We start from the raw sequence: 25,787 nt of genomic DNA, 5'->3' as shown, positions 1-25,787 counted from the left end.
TAAAACCATTTTACTATTCATCTCATAGTGAGACATCATGATTGGAACTCATCAAAGATACGGGCAATATGGACAAATAGCCCATGGCCTATTTCGATCCAACATGCTAATTCATCTGACGGGATAGCCTCTCAGAACGAGAGTAGTAGCCTACCTACCGTACAAAGTGATTGAAAATTATCCAAGAAGGTATGGATTACAGCGGCCCAGAGAGGGTCTCAGACCCCTGAATGAGACATGAGCCCCCCTAAATGAACGAGACGATAACTAACTGAATAGACCCAGAAAAATGCTATAACTAAACAAAACATTTTTATAATTTCTGTTGACGGAAACGAGACGAGACTAAATGTTCTCTGTGACTAAAATCTTACTAGTAAGTGGATTTGACAAGAGTTTTTGGAGACATTGAGAGCTTTTCAGTGTTATTTGTTTGGTCTAATCAAAAGCATGCATGACATTAGGAGAATTGTAAGGCTTTCTCATTAAATTGTTGCAATGCGGTGGAAAATATATACCATGCCCAGGTCATTCACAAGTCACCTCTCTGCCAGGCAACCGTTCTCCAATCTGGCGGCAACAAATCAATCATGTGAATAAGGCATGGCTACTCTCCCGGTGGTACAAGCTCCTGGTAGAAAAAAGAGCGACATTTGGAGCCACTTTATATCAGGTCGATTCAAACAAGACCGAATGCAATGATTTCCACGGGAGAAGACAGCGTTTGTACCCACAAGTTGACAGGGAAAAATACTACCAACCTCAAAAGACATCTGAAAGCACATCATTCCAATATATACACTCAGGTAATAACAGATTAATAATGCTAGCTAGTTAGCTTGCTGTAACCGCTACTTATGACAGAACTTTGATTACAACATAGCTACAGTATGTCAAGGGACAGGGTTCCAGACTGCGACCATTTAGTCGCATTTTGCGACCCTTTGACTTGGCTGTGTAAGTTACATTTTTAATTGGTCGCATCAGCGCGAGCTGAACATTCATTACATGGTCACCTCACTCAAAAGTTTCAAAACTTCTTATTTTTTTGCTGCTAAAAGCATGATTTAGTCAAACAATAAACTGCATTATCCTCATGATTCCTGTAATGAAAGTGCCTACTGTAGCCCCTTTGCCTGTTTCTCTGGGGCCTGCTTCTGTGATGAGCGAGCCACTTGATGTGCACTCTGGGAGAGGGAAAAAAGGCATCTGTTGTATAACATTTCAAAATCCAATTGTGGGAAATACATAGCTTTGGAAGAAACTACTTTAATAATTGTATTGTTCATCTCTTAATATTGAGCTCAATAGCAACTATTTTACAATGAAGATATTTGATATGGCTTTAAGATACAAAGCCCACAAAATGACACAATTGCGCATTGGCCATTGTGAGTGCACATACTGTAGGGTAGCAGTCTACAACGACAAAGTTTTTTTAGGACATTGATACATGACTACTAACAGTGGCTATTATGTGTAGTGTTAGCAATATAGCTAATGCGTTTTGAGTTTTCACTTCCTCATGTGGTGAATTAGCCCCAAAAGAAATGTTCCTATGATATTAGTGCATATAAAGATGTAGGCAAATTCATCTAAAATAAAATTGTTTCGCAAAAAGGGTCAATGCAGATAGTCCAGGTAGCTATTTGGTTAACTATTTAACTGCCTACTTAGCAGTCTTATGGCTTGGAGGTAGAAGCTGTTCAGGGTCCTGTTGGTTCCAGACTTGGTGCATCTGTACCACTTGCTGTGCGGTAGCAGAGATAACAGTCTATGACTTGGGTGGCTGGAGTTTTTTGGGCCTTCCTCTGACACCGCCTGGTACAGAGATCCTGGATGGCAGGGAGCTCGGCCCAGTACGCACTCCCCTCTGTAGCGCCTTGCGGTCGGATGCCAACCAGTTGCCATACCAAGCGGTGATGCAGCCATTCAAGATTAGGGCTGTGGCGGTCATGACATTTTGTCAGCCTGTGATTGTCAAGCAAATAACTGCCGGTCTCACAGTAATTGACCATTAATCTCCTAGCTTCCATGCATAGCCTACAAGCCACTGATGCAGACTCTGAGTTGTCCTTATTTTAGGCCCTGATATGGCTGTGCCATATGGCTGTGGGCTACACTAGTTCATTTAGCAGACAAGATTTGCTTAGAATTACGTGGCATTATTTTATTATTTTAGAGTATGAAGAATACAATTGAATTTAGCTGAATAAAATAGAAAGGATGTGCACATGCGGCTATTCTGTGTTGAGCGGTTAACAAAGAAACAGGTCCTCCTATATTCCTAGTATTTATGCAAATTTAGTTGTGATACAAACGTTGGGTTATGTTCTGATTTTAATAGATTCTAAGGCTGCAGGATGCGACACTAATGATGATTTGAAAAAAGTGTTGCATGAAAGGCATGAGCTCTGATTTGTTTCTTGTGCAGGCTGCACACAATTCATCAGTCTCTCATTCACAATTTTTTTATTTATTTCACCTTTATTTAACCAGGTAGGCAAGTTGAGAACAAGTTCTCATTTACAACTGCGACCTGGCCAAGATAAAGCAAAGCAGTGTGACACAGACAACAACACAGAGTTACACGTGGAGTAAACAAACAAGCCAATAACACAATAAACAACTCAATGATACAGTAGAAAAAAGAAAGTCTATATACAGTGTGTGCAAAAGGCATGAGGATTTGACAAGGACTTGATAATATTTTCACCAGGCCTCGAATTTCCCGGCGGCATCCCCCTTGTGTGGCCGTAATGCCCCATAAAAATTATCTTCCCCAAACTTGAAACTCACTCGCCGCCTATGTGTGCCAGTTAGGCTCTACACCGGTTGTAAAGCGGATTAATGTGCTTAATTTTAAGATGTTATGTAGCCACTTTAGTTGTAATACAAACCTTATCAAAACATATAGGCCTATGGGCTAGGCTACATGAGGTGTGCGACTATAATTTGAAAAAGTCTGGGGAAAAAAGGCATGCGCTGTTTCTTGCCTTACTGCACACACTGGGCATTATTCACAAGTGATAATACATAATTCACAAGTGACAGGCTAATATTTTCACCCATCTGACTATTCTGAATTTAATGTTGTCTTCACATATACTAAATAATATATATATGAAATTAGTTTTGATTTAGAATGGACCATTATCATGCACCTGTCTCGGAACAGGGACATGGGGAAAAAAAATGTAATATATGCCCATAAATAGCGAATGTAGGACGCTTGATAGGCTACTAATGACCATCAGCCGCATCAGAGCTTGGATAAGCCTAGTTACCGTGACCGTGAATTAGACTACGGTCATGACTCGTGTCCACCAGTGTGGCGGTAATACGGTCACCGTAACAGCCCTAGTCAAGATGCTATCAATTGTACAGCTGTAGAACTTTTTGAGGATCTGAGGACCCATGCCAATTATTTTCAGCCTCTTTTTTCACGATTGTGTTGATGTGTGTGGACCATGTTAATTCCTTAGTGATGTGGACACCGTGGAAGTTGAAGCTCTCGGCCCGCTCCACTACAGCCCTGTCGATGTTGTTGGGGACGGGCTCGGGCCTCCGTTTCTGTAGTCCACCATCAGCTCCATTGTCTTGCTGATGTTGAGGTAGAGGTTGTTGTCCTGACAGTGTCACTGACCTCCCTATAGGCTGTCTCATCGTCATCGGGGATCAGGCCTACCACGGTTGTGTCGTCAGCAAACTTAATGATGGTGTTGGAATCGTGCGCAGCCACGCAGTCGTGGGTGAACAGGGAGTACAGGAGGGGATTAAGCACGCAGCCCTGAGGGGCCCCCGTGTTGAGGGTCAGTGTGGCGGATGTGTTGTTGCCTACCCTCACCACCTGGGGGTGGCCCCTCAGCAAGTTCAGGATCCAGTTGCAGAGGGAGGTGTTTAGTCCTAGCCCTGAGCTTAGTGTTGAGCTTGGAGGGTACTATGATGTTGCGCACTGAGCTGTAGTCAATTAACAGCATTCTCACATAGGTGTTAGTCTTGTCCAGGTGGCAGAGGGCAGTGCGGAGTGCAATAGAGATAATTTATTGAAGAACAAAATTCTGAAAATTCTGGAGCCCTATTTTAACAGTAAAATATAACAACAATACCCTATCGTCAACTCACAATTCATGATAATCACTGGATTAAGTTGCACATCAACATCTTTAATCATGCATTCCCGCTTAGACATGTTAGATGAAACGACGTATTTGTTGAATAGCCTACCATCTCAGTAGTCTATTACACAGTCTAAAGCAAAAAATAATATTTTGCGTGACACGGAGGAAAAAAATTGCTGTGACCAAATCATGGGCTGGTGCCATGCACTAACTGAAAAAGTTAGTAGCACCATTACCACCAGGGGAAAATGTTAGTCTGGAGCCCTGTCAACGGTGTGATTTAAAAAGAAATCTGCTGCAGAGTAATGTGTTCTTCTGCCAATCTGGCTGTTAGGAAGAGAATCATGCGCTAGGATGATAGGCCAACAAATATGTCAGTAGGACAAGGCTATGTATGTGTGTGCACATGGAAGTCAGTGATTTATGTTTATTATAGATTAATGAAGCAACACAAATGTGATGTAACTGAAATGAAAGGGCATTTAGTTGACTAAAATGGCCCACTGTTTTTGTCATTTTGACTATAACTGGACTAAATCATTGTTCAAATGACATAATGCCACAAAGACGTAATGGTATTTAAGTCAAAATTACTAAGACTAGACTAAATCTAAAAAAGATAGCAAAAATTAAGACTGGCCAAAATGTAAGAAAGTCAAACTTTGGAGGTGGGTCTCTAAATAATGGTGATTTAACCATTATCCTATTTGTTTAAAATGTAAATCGTATGCCTACTGCGACAGTGGAAAGCTTATTCCAAATGAAACAACCCCACCTCTGTGTCATGGTTAAAAACATGTTTCCCCATGTGGCTGCACTCATCATCCCTAGACAGTCCTGTATTTCAGCCCCTTTTCAGGTGTCCCATCTGTTCTTTCTACAAAAAAAGGTCATTTTGTCAACAAGACACATAAATTAAGGTAGACCCAATGACAATCGCCAAATGTCATAACAGTTAGGTGTCTCGTTACAGATGTCTCTTTCCATTCATTTAACGACGCGAGTGCACACCACTGTTTGGATGGAATTATTATTTTGGAGTGAACGAACATGCGCAGGTATCCTACTTTTTGAAGTGATATGTTTGACAATAAGACGAAACCATGACTGGCTGTGTTCATGCCAAATTAAAACATAATAAAAAAATGTTTACCGTTAAATGAGAAGTCTTTACTATTAGGCCCATAAACATTTTATTGTACACGCAAGCGCGTTCACACAGGAGGTCCAAAGAGAAAGAAACAGACCAACGAATGTAGTAATTCGCACTCTGGTTATAAATGTTGGGTAACGAAAAAGTGCATTCATTCATCTGCAAGAGCAATGCATTACGATAACCGCGAGATAGTTTATCAAAAGTAACGTTAGCCTAGACCGATTCTAACAGCAATCATGAAGCCTATATATATATATATATATATATATATATATATATATATATATATATATAGTAGCAGGTATCCAAATTGTGTTAAACAAGCAAAATAGCTATATGTTCTAGACTAGAATAGTTATATTATATGCCGAAAATGTTGACTGAATAAGATATGTACTAGAGAAAAACGTGGTTTAGGCTATGTGGAGGTGTGGGTTGTCAGGGAACGAACACCATCTCAAAACATACTTTTTGTAGAAGGAAACAAATTAAGCTTAAACACCACATTCCATAGCCTACACGTGCATTGAGTAAATGTTGCAGACATGCTGAAGAAGAAGCGGGGGCAGGTGAGAAAACGTGTAGACTTCAAACTCATGGTACTACCGCACGAGGAGGACTGCACTTTGTATTTACCTTGTTCGCGTGGTAATAGTCCAACGAGTTTAGACAACTTGGATCAGAACCCACACTTGACGGGTGCGTAGGATAAAATCTCACGTCCATGTCAGGGTCTGTGAGACTGACGGCATGAAATCAGTTTCAGTGTCTTTGACTTTGACTCTATTGTTTAGCCGGGAGAGAAAGAAAAGGGGGTTGAGGTTCTCAGTGCACTCGTCCCTCACATCCGTTCGCGGTCGAACTTCTGCACCAACTCGCGTCCCGGTGATGCACAGTCCTTTTTTCGCTAGACTACAAGATGCGTCCACTTTGGAGAGGCAAATACAGTTATCGCTAAACCGTAGAACAAAAATAACTGCAAATATCCAGATCGGTTATACTATTACGTACTCCAGAACTAATTAAATGAAATACCCCCTTGGTTTATGTAAAAAAAAAGCGTAAGACACTAATAATGTTGCTTCTTTTTCCCCCGCTGTTCTCATACTCCATAGGCTTTGTCACGGAGGTGCATATTCATACATTGGTTCCAGGACAGAGAAGTGGTTGGACTGTTCTCCATATGCCATGCGACCTCTGCTGATAAACGGGAAAGGAGGGGAAAAGGGGGAGGGGATATTGGGGGCTGCCTTGACAACCGCTGTCCTTTCTGCAACTGCGCGATTCTGATTAGCTGGAAATGTAGTAGCGTGCACGGCTGTGCATTATAAAGAACCCACTGCTACTACAAGGTCTACTTCTTTCCAAAGGTTCCATTTGTTTTAGTGTGCCAAGCTGAAAGGAACTCGTTTGGACCCACATTCTGCTGTCAATGCATGGTTTCTTCATGTTTTTTATGTTCATACATTAAAACTTAAACACAAAGCTCTTAAAGCACATAATTATTCAAAACCTAGAACCAAATTTATTTCCAATTTAAATGCAGCTAGCATTTTGATTTGGAACCTGATCAAGAAAAGGGTTCCCTTGAAAATGATCATTTCCGTCAGCGGATTCTTCAGTACTGTACCTCATTTATTACATGTATTAAAGTATAGCTAATTCAATTTACAATGTTTTTAGTAGGCTTTGCATCCTTAATGCAGATCTAAAGTATATGCTGCATACTACATACACTTTAGTAATGCATTTGGAGCTGCATTACTTTTTTTAAATCATTCATGTAACCAAATGTCATCTTAAGGGTGGCAAAGGGGTAATGCCACATTTATTAAAGCACCAAATAAAAAATGAATAACATCCTTTATGACTTTGTTTATAAATTATTTGTAAATGCCCTATAAAGCCTTTATAAGTTGTAGTTTGTTTAAAGAATAACTGAAAGGATACATAATTATTATGCAGCCAGACTGGTGTGAGACAATGAGGCATAGTATTATAAGAACATGTCTCAGTAAAGACCACCTCAAACTCAACAATAATTGTTGCATTATTCGTCAACAGCAGTGTTACGCACGCCTCTAGAAAGAGGGAACGCAACACCCTGCTACAACTCAACTCTCCGTGGTGTGAAAGAGGTATGGACTGTAGGTGTGAGCAAGGATGACAAAAAGGCAGAGAATACCGTTTACTGGGAATTTATTCCTTCACGCGGTAAGTTTGGGGAAAAGGGGCTGGACGGAACCAAAGCAAAGAAAGTAAATATCAAAGCCCCCTCTCCTACCTTACCTGCCTACCCACTACTTACCTAACTAGCACCACCTGGTGCACTAACCAAAATACAGGGGATGGTCCGCCCAGGTCTTTCCTAGTGTGCATAGACAGTAGACTACTACGGGTACATGTATGCCCGCGGGCCTCTTGCCTAAGCACTCCCTAGGTGCCTTCCCCTTCCCCCCTGGGAAGAAATGAAACAGAATATTCCAAATGTCTTCACAACAAACTGAGAAAAAACAATTAACTCAGGACATTAAAGAAGCTCTCTCTGAGCAACAAACTAACACAGAAAATTACAATCAGCTCTCACAGCAACAACTACACAGTACATACCAAATGTCTTAGGAACAACCAACATGCTATAACTCTCAGCCATTATCTCTGTGTCTCCCAGCAAATATCTCTCTGCAATCATCTCTCTCTTTCAACAGAACACTGGCTTATATAGCTTTAGGTGGGGTTGTTAATTGGAGACAGCTGCGTCCTGACGAGGGGGCGGGGTCAGCTCTCCAATCAGCAATGGGGCCAACCAATCAGCTGCTTGGAGAACTTCATGAAGCCATTACCTGAAACACAAACTACAACACAGAAACTGGGGAACGTAACAAGCAGTATTGTGAGCTAGATTACATTATCCAGCTTTTACCTTTACTATTGTTTTATCCCCAGCCACAATACACTTTATTTTGCATTAAAGTGGGTAGTGTTTTTGTTCCATTAATTGCCATAGAGCATTTAGTAATTAAAGGACAATAAAGCTTTAGAAGTAATTTTATTATCTTGTTTGGTTGCTAGCCCATCAATTGTTCTTTAATAATACTGATCATTAACATTCAGTGGGCAGTGAAGGCTGCTGGGGAAGGGAGCCCTACACATACAGCACTCCACATTCCATTCCCATGAATCTATGGCACTGGGCCACGAAGTTAACCCTGTGTGGCAAATGGCAAATCTATGCAGTCCGGTCCACACGACACAATCAGCATGCACTATCGGGTCCAGAATGAAACAGGTCCACAACCAATCATAAGGAACATCCATTGTTTACAAATACATTGTTGTTGTCTCCTGGCAAAATAACATTATCAGTCAGACGTTACCCTATATGGGGAACATCTAGAGTTTACAAATAAATTGTTGAAGGCCTATCCTGGCAATATAGCATGATGACATAACCTACTGCAACTAAAAAATGTATTAAGATCCATATTCTTAGTTTTTTCGTTGGTAAATGCAAATCACAATAATTCTAAGGACTGGTGTGGAAGGATTGAATGAAAGAAGTCTGCCCTCTCTATTTTTGAACGCTGCAACCAACAATATACAGTATGGAACTGTCACGTCCTGACCAGTAAAAGGGGTTATTTGTCATTATAGTTGGTCAGGGCGGGGCAGGGGGGTGTTTGTTTTGTGTGTTTGGGTATTGTGGGTTTAGGTTCTAGTTTTCCTATTTCTATGTTTAATCTAGCTTTTCTATTTCTATGTGAGTTTTGGCAATGACCTTCAATTAGAGGCAGCTGGTTGTTGTTGTCTCTAATTGGAGGCCATATTTAGTTGTGTTTGTTTTCACTTGTGTTTGTGGGTGGTTGTTTCTAGTATAGTCTGTGCACCTTACTGGACTGTTTTTGTCGTTTGTTTATTTTTGATTAAGTGTTTTTGATTAAGAAGATGAGCACTTTACCCGCTGCATTTTGGTCCACTCAATACGACCTTTATGACAGAACCACCCAACAAAGAAGGACCAAGCAGCAGAGGAAGGAGCAGCAGGAGAGCTATTTGGAGTCATGGACATGGGAGGAGATCCTCGATGGTAAGGGTCCATGGAGCCAGGCTGGGGAGTACCAGCGCCCGAAGGAGGAGCTGGAGGAAGCTAAGAGGGAACGACGGAGGTATGAGGCATTATATCCTCCATTTCAGGAGGTGAGGAGGCAGCCCCAAAACATTCTGGGGGGGGCATACGGGGAGTTGGGCTAAGTAAGGGGGGAGCCCTGACCTAACTTCCCGGGTGTACAGGAGAGAGCCGTGGAGCAAAAAGGAGCCATTCAAGGAATCAAGCGAGGAGCTTGACGCGAGATTCCGGAGAGAGGTACTGGTGGAAAGGGCACGAAGGAGCACCTGTGCTTACTATGGAGAGCGACGGATCAAGCAAGCACCATGTTATGCGGAGATACGCACGGTATCGCCAGTGTGCAGCTACAGCCCGGTGCGCTTGGTGAAAGCTCCTCACAGGTGTCATGCTAGAGCCAGCATCGAGCCTGGACCGGTGATGCAAGTTGCAAGCATCAGACCGCCGGTGAGGGTTCATGGCCCAGTGTTTCCTGTTCCTGCTCCTCGTACTCTTCCTCCAGTGTGTCAGCCCAGTCCAGTACGTCCTGTTCCTGCTCTCCGCACTAGCCTTGAGGTGCGTGTTACTAGTCTGGTGCCTCCAAAGCCAGCCCCACGCATCAAGCCTCCAGTGCGTCTGCCCAGTCCGGTACGTCCTGTTCCTTCTCCTCGCACTAGCCCTGTGGTGCGTGTTACTGTTCTGGTCCCTCCAAAGCCAGCCCCACGCATCAGGCTTCCAGTGCGCCTGCCCAGCCCAGTACGTCCTGTTCCTGCTCCTTGCACTATCCCTGTGGTGCGGGTTACTAGTCTGGCGCCTCCAAAGCCAGCCCCACGCATCAGGCCTCCAGTGTGTCTGCCCAGCCCAGTACATCCTGTTCCTGCTCCTCGCACTAGCCCTGTGGCGCGTGTTACTGTTCTGGCGCCTCCAAAGCCAGCCCCACGCATCAGGCCTCCAGTGTGCCTGCCCAGCCCAGTACATCCTGTTCCTGCTCCTCGCACTAGCCCTGTGGTGCGGGTTACTAGTCTGGAGCCTCCTAAGCCAGCCCCACGCATCAGGCCTCCAGTGCGCAGTCCCTGTCCAGAGCTTCCGGCGACAGTTCCCCGTCCAGAGCTTCCGGCGACAGTTCCCCGTCCAGAGCTTCCGGCGACAGTTCCCCGTCCAGAGCTTCCGCCGACAGTTCCCCGTCCAGAGCTTCCGCCGACAGTTCCCCGTCCAGTGCTTCCGGCGACGGCCTACAGTCCGGAACCGACAGAGACGGCCTACAGTCCGGAACCGACAGAGACGGCCTACAGTCCGGAACCGACAGAGACGGCCTACAGTCCGGAACCGACAGAGACGGCCTACAGTCCGGAGACTGCAGAGACGGCCTACAGTCCGGAGACTGCAGAGACGCTCCTCAGCCCTGAGCTTCCAGCGACGCTCCTCAGCCCTGAGCTTCCAGCGACGCTCCCCAGCCAGGAGTCTCCAGCGACGCTCCCCAGCCAGGAGTCTCCAGCGACGCTCCCCAGCCAGGAGTCTCCAGCGACGCTCCCCAGCCAGGAGTCTCCAGCGACGCTCCCCAGCCCGGAGTCTCCACCGACGCTCCCCAACCTAGAGTCTACGGAACGGGTGCTACGCCCAGAGCCACCTCCGTAGTGGGAGGATTGGGGGGGGGGGGGTGTAGCACAGGGACCGTTGTTGATGGTGGCCACCCTCCCTTCCCTCCCTTTAAGTTTGGGGTTGTTTTGTGGGGTTTTTGTTTTAGGTGCATTCGGGGTCTGCACCTTTGGGGTGGGGGGGGGGGTGCTGTCACGTCCTGACCAGTAAAAGGGGTTATTTGTCATTATAGTTGGTCAGGGCGTGGCAGGGGGGTGTTTGTTTTGTGTGTTTGGGTATTGTGGGTTTAGGTTCTAGTTTTCCTATTTCTATGTTTAATCTAGCTTTTCTATTTCTATGTGAGTTGTGGCAATGACCTCCAATTAGAGGCAGCTGGTTGTTGTTGTCTCTAATTGGAGGCCATATTTAGTTGTGTTTGATATCACTTGTGTTTGTGGGTGGTTGTTTCTAGTATAGTCTGTGCACCTTACTGGACAGTTTTTGTTGTTTGTTTATTTTGATTAAGTGTTTTCTTTAATGAAGATGAGCACTTTACCCGCTGCGTTTTGGTCCACTCAATACGACCTTTGTGACAGGAACAAGTTGGGCACCTGAAATATTTACCTACTTTATATAAACATACAGTGCATTTGGAAAGTATTCAGACCACTTCACTTTTTCCGCATTTTGTTACGCTGCAGCCTTATTCTAAAATTGATTAAATAAATAAAAATTCTCATCAATCTACGCATAATGACCAAACAAAAAAATATTTTTAGAAATCTTTGCAAATGTATTAAAAATATTATCTTTGAGATGTTTCTACAACTTGATTGGTGTCCACCTGTGGTAAATTCAATTGATTGGACATGATTTGGAAAGGCACACACCTGTTTACATAAGGTCCCACAGTTGACAGTGCATGTCAGAGCAAAAACCAAGCCATGAGGTCAAAGGAATTGTCCTTAGAGCTCCGAGACAGGATTATGTCGAGGCACAGATCTGGGAAAGGGTACCAAAACATTTCTGCAACATTGAAGAACACAGTGGCCTCCATCATTCTTAAATGGTAGCGGTTTGGAACCACTAAGACTCTTCGTAGAGCTGGCCTACCGGCCAAACTGAGCAATCGGGGAAGAAGGGCCTTGGTCAGGGAGGGGACCAAGAACCCGATGGTCACTCTGACAGAGCTTCAGAGTTCCTCTGTGGAGATGGAAGAAGCTTCCAGAAGGACAACCATCTCTGCAGCACTCCACCAATCAGGCCTTTATGGTAGAGTGGCCAGACGGAAGCACCTCCTCAGTAAAAGGCACATGACTGCCCGTTTGGAGTTTAGCAAAAGGACTCTCAGATTATTGGAAACAAGATTCTTTGGTCTGATGAAACCAAGATTGAACTCTTTGGCCTGAATGCCAAGTGTCACGTCTGGAGGAAACCAGGCACCGCTCATCACCTGGCCAATACCATCCCTACTGTGAAGCGTGGTGGTGGCAGCATCATGCTGTGGGGATGTTTTTGAGTGGCAGGGACTGGGAGACTAGTCGGGATCGTGGGAAAGATGAACGGAGCAAAGTACAGAGAGATCCTGTCACAGATTATGTCGTGGTGTTGTAGAGAGGACCAAAATGCAGCAGAGTTGTGGATACTCATTTTCTTTTAATTAAAAAAAAGAGGAGTAAGGCATCCACTGGAAAAAACAATACACTAAATGATACTCACGACAGGAACAGTCTCACAGGCATACAAAAACGCAGTGCAAGAACAACTACCCACAAAACCAAGTGACAAACATACTCCTACATATATGACTCCCAATCAGGAACAACGATCCCCAGCTGTTCCTGATCAGGAGTCACAAGACCAACACAGAACATTCACACACACAAGACTGCCACGTCCTGACCCCAAAACTACTACAACAGCTCCATCTGCTGGTCAGGACGTGACAGATCCTTGATGAAAACCTGCTCCGGAGCGCTCAAGACCTCAGACTGGAGCGAAGGTTCATCTTCCAACAGGACAACGACCCTAAGCACATAGCCAAGACAACGCAGGAGTTGCTTCGGGACAAGTCTCTGAATGTCCTTGAGTGGCCCAGTCAGAGCCCGGACTTGAACCTGATCAAACATCTCTGGGCAGACCTGAAAATAGCTGTGCAGCAACGCACCCCATCCAACCTGACAGAGCTGACAGAGACAAGAATGGGAGAAATTCTCCAAATACAGGTGTGCCAAGCTTGTAGCGTCATACCCAAGAAGACTCGAGGCTGTAATCTCTGTCAAAGGTGCTTCAAGTACTGAGTAAAGGGTCTGAATACTTATGTAAGTGTGATATTTCAGTTTTTATTTTTAATAATTTTGCAAACATTTCTAAAAATTGTAATCAATTTTAGAATAGGCTGTGATGTAACAAAATGTGGAAAAAAATGAAGGGGTCTGAATACTTTCCGAATGCACTGTATAAGCCATTTTGTGCATGGTGCATGATCTGCTACAGACTAGTGGTATGATAATAACAACACAGCGCTGCAGAGTGTATTCTGTACTTTGCCTTGACATGATTGAAAGACAATGGTCCCATGGATAGGCCAGTTCAACATCAATGTGCATGCACATCACAGGAGAAGGGAGCACAATCCATCACATTCAGTGAGCTGTCAAAGGGAGCTAGCTCTCTCAACCTTTCCCTATACATTTGCACTCACTTGGCCATATAAGATCCAGCTCCTGTTCATATTTTGCACTCCTTTGAGAATGTACAATATATATCACCACTCATGGCAGTAGTCAGCAACGAGACCTATTCTCTGTTGTATTTATCTTCATAAATGCTCACCATTAAACCTACACCTATCTGTTATTGTTTTGATAAAGGTGGTGCTAATTGTTATACCATGACATCATCTGCATAAATGTAAGCAGAATTGGCAAAATATATATATTTTTTAAACTTTATGCTTAGATGAAGCATAATGACAAATGGCAATTTGTATTAGCTTATACTTTTATAACACTTTTAACTTTCCTCGTTCTAATGTGATGAATTTCGCCATGGTCTTTAACAATTGGTAGCTTCATAATCATTACTAAAATCGGAAAGCATGCAAACCTCATTCCTCATCTGCTTTGTCTGAAATAACATTGGATGCTTTAAGGCAACATTGTTTTATCTTTCACATTAAAATAAAACAATGCCAAAGAGCTCACTCAGCTTTTTACTGTAACATAAATGGCATGGAATAAGATTACATTGTTGCTGGTTTCATTACAGCTCAGCTCAGCTCTGTTTATGTGTAGACCTAATAGAGTGTTGAGGAGGACCATTTGTGTCCAGAAATAATTTAGCCATTCATTGTAGCCTTTGGCTCTTTGTAGAGTTGTCAAAGAACTCGTGACATTCCTGGATTACTCATTCTACTAATAAAGTCAGATTTAATCAACAAATACGATAGTCATTTAAAAAAAAAGTTAAACGAGGCTTGCACCGATGGTCAGGATGAAGATGTGTCTGTGACGGTAGGAGTGCCATTTTTGGAGAAAGTGGACCCCTTCCTTTTGGCTGATCCGTATGTGGTTGCAGGGTGGGTGAAAACGGAGTTGGTAGCTGTGAAATCGGTGAAGGTAACCCATAGTGGTCTTGTGATCACTGTTTGTGTTTCTGCCAGTCAGAGGGATAGGGAGCTCCACGCCACACGAATGAGGACAAGAGCTGTGACCTGTTTTGCTCTCAAGAAAAGGGAGCTATTGAAAGGAGTGATTACTGGTGTAGCGGTAAATGTGAAAGTTGACCATCTGAAGGGGGAAGATTCCCAGTGTTTGAGATGCTCGTCGTTTGATAAGACGCAGACAGGGTGGCGTGAGTTGTGAAACAGAAGAGTCATTGTCTGTTCTTTTGGGTTTTGATGTTGAGTCTTTGCCCCAAAAAGTTATCTGGCAGCTTCATTAAATAGTACCCGCAAAATACCAGTCTCAACGTCAACAGTGAAGAGGCGACTCCGGGGATGCTGGCCTTCTAGGCAAAGTTGCAAAGAAAAAGCCATATCTCAGACCGGCCAAAAAAAAGAAAAGATTAAGATGGGCAAAAGAACACAGACACTGGACAGAGGAACTCTGCCTTGAAGGCCAGCATCCCAGAGTTGCCTCTTCACTGTTGACGTTGAGACTGGTGTTTTGCGGATACTATTTAATGAAGCTGCCAGTTGAGGACTTGTGAGGCATCTGTTTCTCAAACTAGACACTCTAATGTACTTGTCTTCTTGCTCAGTTGTGCACCAGGGCCTCCCACTCCTCTTTCTATTCTGGTTAGAGCCAGTTTGCTCTGTTCTGTGAAGGGAGTAGTACACAGCGTTGTACGAGATCTTCAGTTTCTTTGCAATTTCTCGCATGGAATAGCCTTAATTTTTCAGAACAAGAATAGACTGACGAGTTTCAGAAGAAAGGTCTTTGTTTCTGGCCATTTTGAGCCTGTAATTGAACCCACAAATGCTGATGCTCCAGATACTCAACAAGTCTAAAGAAGGCCAGTTTTAGTGCTTCTTTAATCAGTACAACAGTTTTCAGCTGTGCTAACATAATTGCAAAAGGGTTTTCTAACGTTCGGAAGCTACAGATGTTTTCGTGAATAGCCCGATTTAAGAGTTAAGAAAATATTTACTAAATAAACTAAAGTAAAAAAATGAAAGAGTAACAATAAAATAACAATAACGAGGCTATATACAGGGGGTACCGGCACCAAGTCAATGTGCAGGGGTACAGGTTAATCGAGGTAATTGAGGTAATATGTACATGTAGGTAGGGGTAAAGTGACTATGCATAGATAATGAACAGTGAGTAGCAGCAGCGTAAAAAAGGGGGGTGTCAAAGCAAATAGTCTGGGTAGCCATTTTATTAGCTGTTCAGCAGTCTTATGGCTTGGGGGTAGAACCTGTTATGAAGCCTTTTGGACCTAGACTTGGCACTCCGGTACCTCTTGCCGTGCGGTAGAAGAAAGAACAGTCTATGACTAGACTGGTTGCAATTTTTAGGCCTTCCTCTGACACCGCCTGGTATAGAGGTCCTGGATGGCAGGAAGCTTGGCCGCAGTGATGTACTGGGCCATACGCACTACCCTCTGTAGCGCCTTGCGATCGGAGGCCGAGCAGTTGCCATACCAGGTGGTGATGCAACCCGTCAGGATGCTTTCGATGGTGCAGCTGTAGAACGCTTTGAGGATCTGAGGACCAATGCCAAATGTTTTCAGTCTACTGAAGGGGAATAGGCATTGTTGTGCTCAATTCATGGCTGTCTGGGAGTGTTTGGACCATGACAGTTTGTTGGTGATGTGGACGCCAAGGAACTTGAGGCTTTCAACCTGCTCCACTACAGCCCTGTCGATGAGTAGGGGCGTGCTTGGCCCTCCTTTTCCTGTAGTCCACGATCATCTCCTTTGTCGTGATCACGTTGGTTGTTGTCCTGGCACCACACTACCAGGTCTCTGACCTCCTCCCTATAGGCTGTTTCATCATTGTCGGTGATCAGGCCTACCACCGTTGTGTCGTCGGCAAACTTAATGATGGTGTTGGAGTCGTGCCTGGCCACGCAGTCATGAGTGAACAGAGAGTACAGGAGGGGACTGAGCACGGTCCCCTGAGGGGTCCCAGTGTTGCAGAGCGTGGCAGACATGTTGTTGCCTACCCTCACCACCTGGGGGTGGCCAATCAGGAAGTCCAGGATCCAGCTGCAGAGGGAGGTGTTAGGTCCCAGGGTCCTTAGCTTAGTGATGAGCTTTGAGGGCACTATGGTGTTGAACGCTGAGCTGTAGTCAATGAAGAGCATTCTCATGTAGGAGTTCCTTTTGTCCAGGTGGGAAATGGCAGTGTGGAGTGCAATAGAGATTGTGTCATCTGTGGATCTGTTGGGAAGTATAAGAATTGGAGTGGGTCTAGGGTTTCTGGGATTATGGTGTTGATGTGAGCCATGACCAACCTTTCAAAGCACTTCATGGCTACAGATGTGATTGCTATGGGTCAGTAGTCATTTAGGCAGGTTACCTTGGTGTTCTTGGGCACAGGAACTATGGTGGTCTGCTTGAAACATGTAGGTATTACAGACTCGGTGAGGGACAGGTTGAAAATGTCAGGGAAGGCTCTTGCCAGTTGGTCAGAGCATGCTCTGAGTACACGTCCTGGTAATCCGTCTGGCCCTGCGGCCTTGTGAATATTGACCAGTTTAAAGGTCTTACTCACATCGGCTACGGAGAGCTTGATCATACTGTGGTCCGGAACAGCTGGTGCTCTCATGTATGCTTAAGTGTTGCTTGCCTCGAAGTGCGCATAGAAGTTTTTTAGCTCGACTGTTAGGCTCGTGTCACTGGGCTGCTCGTGGCTGGGCTTCCCTTTGTAGTCCGTAATATTTTGCAATTTCGGTGTAGTACGATTCAATCTTAGTCCTGTATTGACACTGCCTGTTTGATGGTTTCTTCAGAGGGCATTGCAGAATTTCTTATTGAAAGTGGCAGCTCTACCCTTTAGCTCAGTGCGGATGTTGCTTGTAATCCATGGCTTCTGGTTGGGGTATGTATGTACGGTCACTGTTGGGACGACGTCATTGATGCACTTATTGTTAAAGCCGTTGACAGATGTGGTATACTTCTCAATGCTATCGGATGATTCCCGGAACATATTCCAATCTGTGCTAGCAAAACAGTTCTGTAGCTTAGCATCTGCATCATCAGACCACCTCCGTATTGAGCGACTCATTGGTACTTCCTGCTTTAGTTTTTGCTTGTAAGCAGGAATCAGGAGGATAGAATTATGGTCAGATTTTCCAATTGGAGGTCAAGGCGGGGCTTTGTAAGCGTCTCTGTGTAAAGGTGGTAAGGCGGTCTAGAGTTTTTTTCCTGTGGTTGCACATGTGACATGCTGGAAGAAATTAGGTAAAACAGATTTAAGTTTCCCTCCATGAAAGTCGCCAGCCAATAGGAGCGCCGCCTTTGGATGTGCATTTTCTTGTTTTCTTATAGTCTTATACAGCTTGTTCTTTGTGCCCAGCATCGGTTTGTGGTGTTAAATAGACAGCTACAAAAGATATAGATGAAAACTCTCTTGGTAAATAGTGTGGTCTATAGCTTGTCATGAGAAACTCTACGCCAGGTGAGCAAAACCTAGAGACTTCCTTAATATTAGATATCGCACCCCAGCTGTTATTGACAAATAGACACATGCCACCACCCATCATCTTACCAGAGGCAGCTGTTCTGTCTTGCCGATGCACGGAAAACCCAGCCAACTGTATATTATCCATGTCGTCATTCAGCCACGACTCAGTGAAACATAAGATATAACAGTTTTTAATGTCCCGTTGGTAGGAGCTCTTCCAGTTTATTCTCCAATGATTTCACGTTGGTTTATAGGACGGATGGTATAGGGCGGGTTACACACTCGCCGACAAATTCTCACAAGGCACCCGGACCTGCGTCCTCTGTATCGGCTTCTCTTCTTCATGAGAATGACGGGGATTTGGGCATTGTCTGGTATCAGCATTAAATTCTTCGCGTCCGACTCGTTAAAGAAAAAATCTTTGTCCAGTTCGAGGTGAGTAATTGCTGTTCTGATATCCAGAATCTCTTTTCAGTTATAATTGATGGTGGCAGAAACATTATGTACAAAATAAGTTACAAACAATGCAAAAAAAAATACAAAATATAGCACAATTGGTTAGGAGCCCGTAAAAAGGCAGCCATCTCCTCCGGCCCCATTGTATATATGTAAAGATATACAGTATATGTTAAAGATGTGTCGATCTTGATAGGAATAAACTTTCTGCTATTACCCCCTCCTCCCTTCTCCAGACCATCTCTGGAGACATCCCATTCCTTACTTCCCTCATCAACTCATCCCTGGCCACTGGCTGCATCCCCTCTGACTTCAGAATGGCCCGAGTTGCTCCCCTCAAGAAACTAACACTCGACTCATCTGACATAAAAAACTGTAGACCTGTATCCGTTCCTTCTTTCCTTTCCAAAACACTTGAGTGTGCTGTCTCTGATCAACTAACTTGTTGTCTCTCTCAGAACGATCTTCTTGACCCTAACCAGTCAGGCTTCAAGACGATTCACTCAACCGAGACTGCCCTTTTCTGTGTCACGGAGGCTCTCCGCACTGCCATAGCTGACTCTCTCTCCTCTGTTCTCCTCCTATATCTATCTGCTGACTTTGACACTGTGAACCATCAAATCCTCCTCTCCACCCTCTCAAGGCTGGGTGTGTCAGGCTCTGCACACTCTTGGATTGCTCCTACCAAGTGACGTGAAGAGGATCTGTGTCTGCACCACGTACCCTCACTACTGGTGTTCCCCATGGCTCGGTTCTTGGCCCTCTTCTCTTCTCTCTATAAACCAAGTCACTCAGCTCCATTATATCCTTACATGGTCTCTCTTATCATTGCTATGCAGATGACACTCAGCTTCTTTTCTCCTTCCCCCTTCTGACACCCAGGTGGTGACACGCATCTCTGCGTGCCTTGCAGATATCTTAGCTTAGGATGTCGGCCCACCACCTCAAGCTCAACCTCGACAAAACGGAGCTTCTCTTTCTCCCGGGGAAGGCCTGCCCGCTCAAAGATCTCTCCATCAGGTTGACAGCTCCATAGTGTTGCCCTCCCAGAGTGCAAAAAACCTTGGCATGACCCTAGCCAACACCCTGTTGTTCTCTGCAAACATCAAAGCAGTGACTTGCTCCTGCAGGTTCATGCTCTACAACATCCGTAGAGTACGACCCTACCTCACACAGAAAGCCACGCAGGTCCTAATCCAGGCACTTGTCATCTCCCGTCTGGACTACTGCAACTCGCTGTTGGATGGGCTCCCCGCTTGTGCCATCAAACACCTGCAACTTGTCCAGCACGCCGCAACCCGCCTGGTTTTCAACCTTCCCAAGTTCTCCCATGTCACCCCACTCCTCCACACACTCCACTGGCTTTCAGTCGAAGATTGCATCCAATGCAATACCTGTATGCTCTAGTCGGCTGGCCCTCGCTACATATTTGTCGCCAGACCCACTGGCTCCAGGTCATCTATAAGTCTATGCTAAGTAACGCTCCGCCTTATCTCAGCTCACTGGTCACGATAACAACACCCACCCGTAGCACGCGCTCCAGCAGGTATATCTCACTGGTCATCCCCAAAGCCAACACCCCCTTTGGCGCCTTTCCTTCCAGTTCTCTGCTGCCAGTGACTGGACAGAATTGCAAAAATCGCTGAAGCTGGAGACTTATATTTCCCTCACTAACTTTAAACATCAGCTATCTGAGCAGCTAACCGATCGCTGCAGCTGTACATAGTCCATCTGTAAATAGCCCACCCAATCTACCTACCTCATCCCCATATTGTTTTTATTTACTTTTCTGCTTTTTTGCACACCAGTATCTCTACTTGCACATCATCATCTGCTCATTTATCACTCCAGTGTTAATCTGCTAAATTGTAATTATTTCGCTACTATGGCCTATTTATTGCCTACCTCCTCACGCCATTTGCACACACTGTATATAGACTTTCTTTTTTTCTATTGTGTTATTGACTGTACGCTTGTTTATTTCATGTGTAACTCTGTGTTGTTGTTTGTGTCGCACTGCTTTGCTTTATCTTGGCCAGGTCGCAGTTGTAAAGGAGAACTTGTTCTCAACTAGCTTAACTGGTTAAATAAGGGTGAAATAAAAAATAAATAAAATGGTGTTTGCCTACAGAGCAACAAGAGGAACTGCCCCTCCCTACCTTCTGCCACCTCTGGTCTCTTGGCCCTCCCACATCTACGGGAGGGCAGCTCCCGCTCAGCTCAGTCCAAGCTCTTCTCTGTGCTGGCGCCCCAATGGTGGAACTTCCCCATAGCTTCCCCCTGAAGCTAGGACAGCAGAGTCCCTGCCCATCTTCCGAAAGCACCTGAAACTCTACCTCTTCAAGGAGTATCTGAAATAGTCCCGTCCCCCCCTTTTAGCTCTGAATTTGCTGGTGGCTACTTTATTGAGGAAACGTGTACTTACTATGCCTGTGATATGTGGTTGTCCCACCTAGCTCTTAAGATGAATGCACCCCACTGTAAGTCACTCTGGATAAGAGCGTCAGCTAAATTATTCAAATGTATATGTATTACTCTTAATGCTAATGCTACTGCTTTAGAGGGTAAATACTTAATTTTGTCTGTGATATATGTTGGGAAATTACAGATACAGGAAACAGATACAGCCCAAATACAAACATTTTCATTTGTTCACCCATAAATAATTTGTTGTGAATGATCTATTAGTTAATTAATTACTCACCTTGCTAAAAGGTGATCTAAACTCTTACTCTACAATTGAATTTGAAGACAGGATACAATAGAAACAGGGCATGACGAACATGTAGCACTAATAACTGCATCCTTCTGCTAGCTTGCCTCTGAAGCTAAGCAGGGTTGGTGTTGGTCGGTTCCTGAATGGGAGACCAGATGCTGCTGGAAGTGGTGTTGGAGGGTCAGTATGAGGCACTCTTTCCTCTGGTCTAAGGAGATACCAATACCCTAGGGCAGTGATTGGGGACATTGCCCTGTGAAGGGTGCCGTATTTTGGATGGGACTTTAAGTGGGTGTTCTGACTCTCCGTGGTCAATAATGATCCCATGGCACTTATCGTAAGAGTAGGGGTGTTAAGCCTGGTGTCCTGGCTAAATTTCCAGTCTGGACATCATACCATCATGGCTGTCTAATCATCCCAAGCTTGCAATTGACTCATTCCTCTCCCCTGTAACTATTCCCCAGGTCTTTGCTGTACATGAGAATATGTTCTCAGTCGACTTACCAGGTAAAATAACAAAGGGACATAAACTGTTAAAGTTATGCACATTCTTTCTCCCACTGGCAGTGGTGCAACAAAACTGGGGTCATAAAGTGAAACAAAAAGCTCTAATATATTTAATGCACTATTGAGACAAAGCCCGACAAGAGACTCAATGTTTGCTCTTGTTATTGATTTCTTGTATACCTGTTACCTTCATTCACTCTGTCTCTTTCTGTCGTGAAATGGCTGAGGTTTTAAAGGGATGGTTATGTAATTTTTGCCCATTAAATGGAGGTTACGATGAGGCTTGAGTGCATTATATAAGCTCACTTAATGGTAAAATAAACTGTTGGATTGCTATTCATAGAATTGATATTGGAGAGGAAAGGAATTGTAAAAGTCGTCTGGAGAAAATTGTTTTCCATTGGATCAAGTTTCCTTAAGAGTGTAGAAATGAAATCTAATTGTATTTGTCTGTCACGTTCTGACCAGTAAAAGGGGTTATTTGTTAATTGTAGTTTGGTCAGGACGTGGCAGGGGTGTGTTTGTTTTGTGTTGTCATTTTTTGGGGGGTATTCTATGTTTTGTATTTCTATGTTCGTATTTCTAGTATTTGTATTTCTATGTTAGTTTTGGGAACGACCTCCAATTAGAAGCAGCTGGTTGTCGTTGCTTCTAATTGGAGGCCATATTTATATGGGTTTATTTTCTCTTGTGTTTGTGGGTGATTGTTCCATGTATAGGCAAGGTTACCTTACAGGACTGTCGTGCGGTTTCTTTCAGTGTTCACGCATGAATAAAAATATAAGTATGGACACTTACCACGCTGCGTATTGGTCCGATATTTCTTACTCTTCATCAGAAGACGAAAAGTATGACATTGTCACATGCGCTGAATACAGCAGGTGTAGACCTTACAGTGAAATGCTTACTTACAAGCCCTTAACCAATGATGCAGTCTTAAGAAAATACCTACAAAATAAATAGTAAAAAAAGTAGGAAAACAAATAATTAAAGAGCAGCAGTAAATAACAATAGCGGGGCTATATAGAGGGGGCACCGGTGTCAAGGTATTTGAGATAATTATGTACATGTAGGTAGGGTTGTCAAAGTGGCTATGCATAGATAATAAAAGAGAGGAGCAGCAGCGTAGTATGTGTGTGTGTGGGGGGGGGTTGCAAATAGTCTGGGTAGCCATTTGATTAGCTGTTCAGGAGTCTTTTCGCTTGTGGGTAGAAAATGTTTAGAAGCCTCTTGGACCTAGACCTGGCGCTCAGGTACCGCTTGCCATGCAGTAGCAGAGAGAACAGTCTATGACTAGGGTGGCTGGAGTCTTTGACGATTTTTAGGGCATTCCTCTGACACCGCCTGGTATAGAGGTCCTGGATGGCAGGAAGCTTGGCCCCGGTGATATATTGGGCCGTAGGCACTACCCTCTGTAGTGCCTTGCAGTCGGAGGCCGAGCAGTTGCTATACCAGGCAGTGATGCAACTCGTCAGGATGCTCTCGATGGTGCAGCTGTAAAATCTTTTGAGGATCTGAGGACCCATGCCAAATCTTTTCAGTCTCCTGAGGGGGAATAGGTTTTGTCTTGCCCTCTTCACGACTGTCTTGGTGTGCTTGGACCATGTTAGTTTATTGTTGATGTGGACGCCAATGAACTTGAAGCTCTCAACCTCCTCCACTACAGCCCCGTCGATGAGAATGGGGGCGTGCTCGGTCCTCCTTTTCCTGTAGTCCACAATCATCTCCTTTGTCTTGATCACGTTGAGGGAGAGGTTGTTGTCCTTGCACCACATGATCAGGTCTCTGACCTCCTCCCTGTAGGCTGTATCATCGTTGTCGGTGATCAGGCCTACCACTGTTGTGTCATCAGCCAAATTAATGATGGTGTTGGAGTTGTGCCTGGCCGTGGAGTCATGAGTGAACAGGCAGGACAGGAGGGGACTGAGCACGCACCCCTGAGGGACCTCCGTGTTGAGGATCAGCGTGGAGGATGTGTTGTTACCTACCCTTACCACCTGGGGGCTGCCCGCCAGGAAGTCTAGGATCCAGTTGCTGATGGAGCTGTTTAGTCCCAGGGTCGTTAGCTTAGCGATGTGCTTTGAGGGCACTATGGTGTTGAATACTGAGCTGTAGTCAATGAATAGCATTCTCACATAGGTGCTCCTTTTGTCCAGGTGTGACAGGGCAGTGTGGAGTGCAATAGATATTGCATCATCTGTGGATCTGTTGGTGCGGTATGCAAGTTGGAGTGGGTCTAGGGTTTCTGGGATAATGGTGTTGATGTGAGCCATGACTATCCTTTCAAAGCATTTCTGGCTACAGACGTGAGTGCTACTGGTCGATAGTAATTTAGGCAGGTAACCTTCGTTTTCTTGGGAACAGGGACTATGATGGTCTGCTTGAAACATGTTGGTATTACAGACTCAGACAGGGAGAGGTTGAAAATGTCAGTGAAGACACTTGCCAGTTGGTCAGCACATGCTTGGAGTACATGTCCTGGTAATCCATCTGGCCCAGCGGCCTTGTGAATGTTGACCTGTTTAAAGGTGTTACTCACATCGGCTGCGGAGGGCGTGATCACACGGTCGTCCGGAACAGTTGGTGCTCTCATGCATGTTTCATTGTTACTTGCCTCGAAGTGAGCATAGAAGTTATTTAGCTCATTTTGTAGGCTCGTGTCACTGGGCAGCTCTCGGCCATGCTTCCCTTTGAAGTCTCTAATAGGTTGCAAGCCCTGCCACATCCGTCGAGCGTCGGAGTCGGTGTAGTACGATTCGATCTTAGTCCTGTATTGACGCTTTGCCTGTTTGATAGTTCGTTAGGGCATAGTGGGATTTCTTATACGCTTCCGGGTTAGAGTCCCGCTCCTTGAAAGCGGCAGCTCTACCCTTTAGCTCAGTGTGAATGTTGCCTGTAATCCAAGGCTGGTTGGAGTATGTAAATACAGTCACTATGGTGATGACGTCCTCGATGCACTTATTGATAAAGCCAGTGACTTATGTGGTGTACTCCTCAATGCCATCGGAAGATTCCCGGAACATATTCCAGTCTGTGCTAGCAAATCAGTCCTGTAGTTTAGCATCTGCTTCATCTGACCACTTTTTTATAGATCGAGTCACTGGTGCTTCCTGCATTATTGTTCGCTTGTAAACAGGAATCAGGAACAGGATAGAGTTATGGTCAGATTTGCCAAATGGAGGGCGAGGGAGAGTTTTGTACACGTCTCTGTGTGTGGAGTAGCGGTGGTCTAGAGTTTTTTTCCCCTCTGGTTGCACATTTAACATGTTGATAGAAATTCGGTAAAACAGATTTAAGTTTCCCTGCATTAAAGTCACCGGCCACTAGGAAAGCCGCCTCTGGATGAGCTTTTTCCTGTTTGCTTATGGCAGAATACAGCTCATTTAGTGCGGTTTTAGTTCCAACCTCGCTCTGTGGTGGTATGTAAACAGCTGCGAAAAATACACATGAAAACTATCTGGGTAAATTGTGTGGTATACAGCTTATAATAAGATACTCAACCTCAGGCGAGCAAAACTTTGAGACTTCCTTAGATATCGTGCACCAGCTGTTGTTTACATAAATGCATAGGCCCCCGCCCCGTGTCTTACCAGAGGCTGCTGTTCTGTCTTGCTGATGGAGTGTATAACCCGCCAGCTCTATGTTCTTAATGTCGTTGTTCATCCACGACTCGGTGAAGCATACAATATTACAGTTTTAAATGTCCCTTTGGTAGGATATACATGCTTTCAGTTCGTCCCATTTATTTTCCAGCGATTGAACGTTAGCTAGCAGAACGGAGGGCAAGGGCAGATTAGCCACTCGTTGCCTGGTCCTCACAAGGCTCCCTGATCTTTTGCCTCGAAATCTCTGTTTCCTTCTCCAGCGAATCACGGGGATCGGGGCCTGGTCGGGTGTCAACAGTATATCCCTTGCGTCCGACTCATTGAAGAAAAACCAAAGCCTTATCAGCACTCTCTTGCACTGTAAGGACATGTCATTCATTTCCTCATAAAAAAAACAAGGTGGACAGATTGAAC

The 25,787-nt window shown here is 44.7% G+C and overlaps 1 protein-coding gene across 2 annotated transcripts in view; it reads right to left on the bottom strand.

Annotated features, from left to right (window-relative positions):
• The window catches only part of LOC115166036 (thymocyte selection-associated high mobility group box protein TOX), a 132,672-nt gene extending 126,177 nt beyond the window's left edge, over positions 1-6,495 (bottom strand). The window contains exon 1 of one of the 2 annotated variants that reach the window (XM_029719661.1): positions 5,914-6,495. In XM_029719661.1, coding sequence (XP_029575521.1) covers positions 5,914-6,003 — 90 coding nt within the window. In that variant the 5' untranslated portion in view covers positions 6,004-6,495. The remainder of the gene's footprint in view (positions 1-5,913) is intronic. The other variant, XM_029719662.1, reaches the window with a different exon arrangement.
• Between the last annotated feature and the right edge of the window lie 19,292 nt (positions 6,496-25,787).

This window comes from Salmo trutta, chromosome 28 (assembly GCF_901001165.1).
Source record: "Salmo trutta chromosome 28, fSalTru1.1, whole genome shotgun sequence".
In the NCBI taxonomy this organism is placed as follows: Eukaryota; Metazoa; Chordata; class Actinopteri; order Salmoniformes; family Salmonidae; genus Salmo; species Salmo trutta.
This window is presented reverse-complemented; position numbering and strand designations above follow the sequence as displayed.